Here is a 6,008-nt window from a genome sequence, read left to right on the forward strand (position 1 = left end):
CCTCCCAGAAAGGTTTTCTCCTAGAAGATTTTATCAGGAAACCATTTTGCCTTGGTTCCAGTAAACCCTACAGGTGAACTAAGAGACCTGCTCAGAAGTAATAATCACTTGCTACGTGATTTGTTGAGCAACTGAGGATCATCCCTTTTGCTGGTGTTTCTGTGTGGAATGTAAATAATTGACAGGTTCATCCATGGGGCCTTAGCAGAGCTGCTCTGTACGCTGGAGTTCCTGAGAAAAGGCCTTCCTGCCAACTCCATGGCTTATGCAGATCCAGCAGTAGATGTCTGAATTTTCTTTAGTTCAGAATTCTCAAAAATGTCTTCTGTGTTTACTTCACAGTAAATTTAGATGTATTTCTTAATGGTTGCATTTGTTCTTCAATAGTCCAACTTATCATGATGTCAGTGTGCCTTGGCACAGCCTAAGGAGAGAGCTGAATACAATAAGTTTGTTTTTTATTATAGTTTATCAGAAATGTGGGGGTTTTTTCCAAACCTTTCCAAAACCCTACTATGATGTTTAGAAAACTTTGAACATGCTTCTTATGCTCTCTAGGCATACAAAAGGCTTTTTTCAGATAACACCGTGTCATATTTTGTACTTAAGTCAGCTAAAGGACTGAAGAACCTCTTAGTTGTTTTTTTTTTTTTTTAAAGAAAACCCAAGACCTACCCACAGAAAAAGCCTAAGTAATTGTGAAAGCTTTATATCATTCCTTGAAAGTCAGTGAGATCTAACTAGCTGATGAAGGCAGTTTCAGCCACAGAGCTGATGCTGTGAAAACGTCTTATCGCAGATCTTCTGGAGACAATGCAGGGTTTTGATGAACCTTCAGATGGAATGAGCTTTGCTGTTGCCATTATGGATCAAGGTTTCAATTTTCCATATATTCTTGCTTCCATCACTCTCTCTACAGCTTCAAATTAATTTGTTAGCAAAACAGAGTTACCCAGTCTGGCTAGCTGGGGAGGTTGACTTAAAGACTCCTCAGCATTTAAATATCCCTTTTAAAGCTTATTATTCTTGGAGCTGTCTTCTACTCTACTCCTATCATTTAAATTGAGGTTGTACAAGCACCTCAGTAGATCTTGATCACAAGGTTTTATCAGCTCAAAACCGTCTCTTAAGCTGTACTTAAGAAAGAAAAAAACAAAGTACTAAGGAGACAATCCAAAGTTGCTCTATTGTATGCTGTTCACTTTATTAGCATCGAAGGCCTCATTAGAGTCTATAGACCTCACTGTTTCTTAATAGACTGCTATAGTTTGTGGGATGGAAACCACAATTTTCATTAGCTGAAACTTCAGAGAAGTCTTCGAAACTATACTTGGACAGGATGGCATGAGGCCAAGTAAGTTAACCGTATGTGTCAACATCCTGGATACCATCATTTGATTAGCAAAGAAAAGGATTTCTGGTCACTGAAACTCTTATTTGATCTGGCTGGGAGTTTTTTCTGTGGCATGCTGCTTTTTATTAGAAAATGCTGATTTGCCATCACAGAAAGATTTATTAGGAACATACCAGTTTTGATTACAATTTTGTTAAGAAACTTTCCTCAGCATCAATATGGACTTTGTGGTAAAATAAATTGTGCACTTCTCCAAAATAGCAAATTTGTCTCCCATGCCAGTAAACACTAGAAACCAGAATGGATCAAAAGGCAAGTCCTTATATGCTGGTGTTCAGGCTAAGGATATGAGTCTGCATTTCCACACTGGTTGCTGAGTCTGCCAGGTTGTTTCACATTTTTACATGGTGCTTTCTGCAAAATTTCTTTTTAAGCTGTCCACTCTGATGATTGAATAAGTGATCAAATTTTTGTTGTTTTTACAGAGAGTAACTAATTTAGTAGCTTTGACACTCAACGCAGTATATATACAACAGAGTAAAGTTTGAGCCCCTGCTCTAAGGAACATTTCTTCATACAAATGAAACACCCCCAACAGTGGGGATCCTCAGCCTACGCTAGTAAATAGGCAGTTGGTACTTTTACCTTGATTGTAAGACCAGAACCTCAAACCTACACATCTTACATCTGAGACAGTGCTCTTTCTCCCCCATCAATGAGTTGCTAAATACTTTGCATAGCTAAAACTCGTCTTTTTTTTTTTTTAAATTAATCTGAAATGTCAACATGGCTAGCATTCACTCTAATGGACATGACATTACCTGTCCAACAAGGAAATTGTTGTGATTGAATACTTCTGAAGAGTGGTGGGCTCCCCACCACCACCATGGCACACACACACTGGTTTTGGTGGGAATTTGAGGTTGTAGCCAGCCTGCGGAGGGTGCAAGCAATTCTCTTAATTTCAACAAACGAGCAAAAAGTTACTGTTTTTGCCAATTCTTTAACGTAATTACCACTGCCAGCCAGCATCACTTCCATCTGTATTTAGTCTGCAAATGAGCCAGTTGGTTTTCGTCCAGTTCCCAGTCTCTGCCAGACATTGAGAAATCGGTGAAGTGGTTCATGTCCTCTGAGAAGGAGGCCTACAGCAAAGCAGCCTAGAGTAGAGGCTCAGTGTCCTTTCCCTGCTCCATAGGTACATTGAGCAAGAGCAATTAAAAACCTGAGAGTTTTCAAGGAGGAGCAACACCTACCTCAAAATACCAGCCTTTACATAACGAAGTCAGGGAGAGGGTCATTTTAATGCAATTCATTTAATGAAGCAGTGCTGAGATCTCATCTCCTGCTGATCTTGTCCCAGTTGATCTTAGTGCTGTAGGATCAATGGTATCAGCACACTGTAGGGCATCACTGGGCTACATACTGCTGTCCTATCCCAGTTTGAAGCACAAGTGGCTGTGAGCCAAAACCAGTGAAATATTTCATGTTCAGGTGTTCATTTGGCTCAGTGGCTTTTCTCAGTAAATGTTGTGGAAGGACAGATAAATAGGGGTGCTGGAGGTGTAACAAAGTACCCGGTTAGGCAGCCAGAAGGGGAGACATGTTGCATAAGCGTTTCAAGTTTGTCATCTTAAATGTTCATTGGAAAGATAATTCAGAAGAGTAAAAAATTTTTATACTAGTACTCTGATCATTTTATAGGCACAGGGGGCACCAGTCTAATTCTGGACTCCGGGAACTGGCAATCCCTGCATTGCTTGATACCCATGTGATGATGTTCTTTCTTGTCCTAAATTAAATGCAGATGGTTTTAGATGTCATTCTGCTCACAGGTCACTTCCAGACTTGTTTGATATGTGAGGCTTTGCTTCCTGATTTAGTGTTTGTCTGGCCACCAAAGTTAGTTCATGTCTTAACATTACATACTTCTAAAGGGCAGTAATGTTTCTCACCAAATCAGAACAATGGGCCCTTGTCTCTTTAGTATGATAGGCTAGTAATATTCGTATTCAAGATTCATAAAATGTGCTCTTCATTTCAATGCCTTACTTTAATCTTAATGATAATGCAAGCCTAGATAAAATTTGGAAGCGTCATCAAAGATACAATCAGAACTTAAGTCCCAGGAGGAACTTTGGCATTTAGTCCTTTAGATGTTTGTGGCAAAAGAGAAGGATAGTATATAAGGATTTTTTTATTTGCCTTTTTTTTTGTTGTTGTTCCTTTTCCATACTTAAAAAAAAATGTTGCTTTTAATCTCTGGTGCTTTATTTATTCCTGACACAGGCAGGTCTGAAGCTGGAACCTAGTAGAAATTGTACCAATTTTCACCAGGATGAATAGAATTAATAGCTGTTTTTTCATTCCATTTGAGCACAAAATGGTTTTAGCTGGCAGTTCAGCCCAATAGTTTTGTTTCTACTAATCTCAGATAGGTCTAAATTTGAAACTTCGCTGTTAGTTGGCTGATTCACTGTAGAGGTTTTTTTGTTTGTTTGTTTTGTGAAATATTTGAGCATTTTACTTTGAGACCTGAAGTATATGCTGGTTTTGTACACTGTGCTTATATTGATGTGAGATAGGGTTGTTCTTTTTGTTAACTGAGAGAAACCTGTGTTCTCTGGTATTTCTGTATGTCCATATATGTTTTTGTACTGTTACAAAGGACCTTTACACTGATATACTGCTATTAAGCTGGTTTAATCTTACCTGTATGTTAAAGGAGTATAGTTCTTATATCTGTTTAAAACCATTTCCTTGAAGGCTTAGTCTGAATAGTGCACTTACAAGCTCTCTGAACAGGTAGGTGCATACTGTCCTGACCTGTATCAGACCCATGCACGTGCCTGTACCCCTTGACTCTGCAGCATTTGTGAGAGAAAAACCTGGTGAAGGGGTCTGAAACATGAGAGATCTGTGGCACAGTCCAGCCAGGCTCCCCAGTCTCGGGATTAGGTTACTGGAGCCTTTGCTGGCCCTCTGCACCATCTAGATGTAGCCAGAGGTGCCTGACTTCCAGTTGCTTTCAGTGGCAGTTAAGATCTTAATTAGATCAGCTACAAAATGATTTTTCCAAGATTCTGTGTGGTATATCTTGCATGATCCAGCTGGAAACAGGACTCAGATACCATGGGCTACAATTACCTGGCACGTCTCCACTATTATTTTATTGTTTGAATGTCTTTATTATTATTATGCAGTCTAGTACCTAATTGGAATTATTATATATTTAAAGAGACTTCAGATTGTTTTTCTTTTTAACAGCTTAATATTTAATTCTTTTTGTACTAAATAAATATCAGATGTTCAGTAAATATTAATTTTGTTGTTGTTGTTGCAGAATTTATTCCCCAGGCTTTTGGAATGCCCTTGTCCCAAGTGATAGCTAATGACCGGGCCTACAAGCTCAAGCAAGACTCTCAGAGAGAAGAGCAAAAAGATGTTTCAGATTTTGTGGCCTTTCTCTTGCCGTTTGGAACTAAAAGGCAAAACAAAGAACTTTCAAGCAGTAACTCATCTCTTAGCTCAACCTCAGAAACACCGAATGAATCCACTTCTCCCAACACACCCGAGCCAGCGCCACGAGCAAGGAGGCGTGTAAGTAGACCCGTCACAATGGAGTGCATGTCAGTAGGTCCGGAGAGTCTAGCTGGAGCAGGAAAAAACCCTGTTGTGTTTGTGACTTGTGGAATATTTTTCTGTCATGTTCAAACAGTGATTTTTTTTTTCAGGTGAAAGCCAGACCAGTCAATACCTGAAAATTCTAACTGTAGTGGAAATCTTTCTTTGGTGCTGGTGGGAAGGAATCATACGGACTGTGCAAGTCTTGTTGCATATCGCAAAATGGCAGAGAGATTATTTAGAAATTTTCATGTTCACTCTCTTTATATACTTTCTTCTGTCTAGGTCTTTTAGATTTAACAAATTCCATCCGTCTCCAACTAATTTTTTTCAGCTGGGGAAGGCTAAACCTGTGTGATTAGTATTTACAGGTATGCTTATATTAATCTAGCTCCAGAGACTTGGAAGTAAATCTAACTATTAATCCCTATTAATAAAAATTCCTATGGTCTAATTCTGATCATGTCCTCGATGGTAAGTAAGAAGTTGTCAGAGTCAGTTTGTACCAGGCTCTTTAAAGGACATTTCTGCATATAGGCTATGAAGATGCCTTTGTCTGCAGAACCCAGTGTGGTGGTTTGGGTTGAATGTTAATCCAGCATGTAAAATAAGTACCTGGTAGACCATTTGTTTGCAGGGTTCTGTTCCTTCTGATTAAGTTTTATGCTCTGAGCTTTCCAGTTTTCAAGTACTGCAGTTAGTAACAGTGGTAGATTTTGTTATTCTGGTTGTTACCATAGGATAGAGGTGCTTTTTCATTTTGTTTGCAACAGAGGGAGAAAAAATGCATAATAAAATACTCTCAATAAAAACCCATATTAAGTAATCTGAGAAAGAATTTGGGGGTACAAGAATGGACCCTGGAAAATAAAATATTTTATTAGGATCCTCATTTTCTTTCATCCCTAAGATAAAACCTGCTTCAGAGAAATGCTGCTTAGGGCTCTTCAGGCCATGGTGTTAAGAGGGCTAGAACTGGAGTAAATTGCAAATTAAGAGCAGGTTGAAGAGGCCCCTGACCTGCCCTCTT

At 39.0% G+C, this 6,008-nt stretch overlaps 1 protein-coding gene across 1 annotated transcript in view; it reads left to right on the forward strand.

Annotated features, from left to right (window-relative positions):
- Window positions 1-6,008, forward strand: part of ARHGAP6 (Rho GTPase activating protein 6) — a gene marked incomplete at its 3' end in the record, with an annotated part of 106,910 nt that overhangs the window by 85,336 nt on the left and 15,566 nt on the right. The window contains exon 4 of the mRNA XM_010073246.1: window positions 4,698-4,954. Within this exon, the coding sequence (XP_010071548.1) occupies window positions 4,698-4,954 (257 nt within the window). The remainder of the gene's footprint in view (window positions 1-4,697; window positions 4,955-6,008) is intronic.

The sequence above is a fragment of the Pterocles gutturalis genome, unplaced genomic scaffold (assembly GCF_000699245.1).
Source record: "Pterocles gutturalis isolate BGI_N339 unplaced genomic scaffold, ASM69924v1 scaffold9222, whole genome shotgun sequence".
NCBI classification, from domain to species: domain Eukaryota; kingdom Metazoa; phylum Chordata; class Aves; order Pterocliformes; family Pteroclidae; genus Pterocles; species Pterocles gutturalis.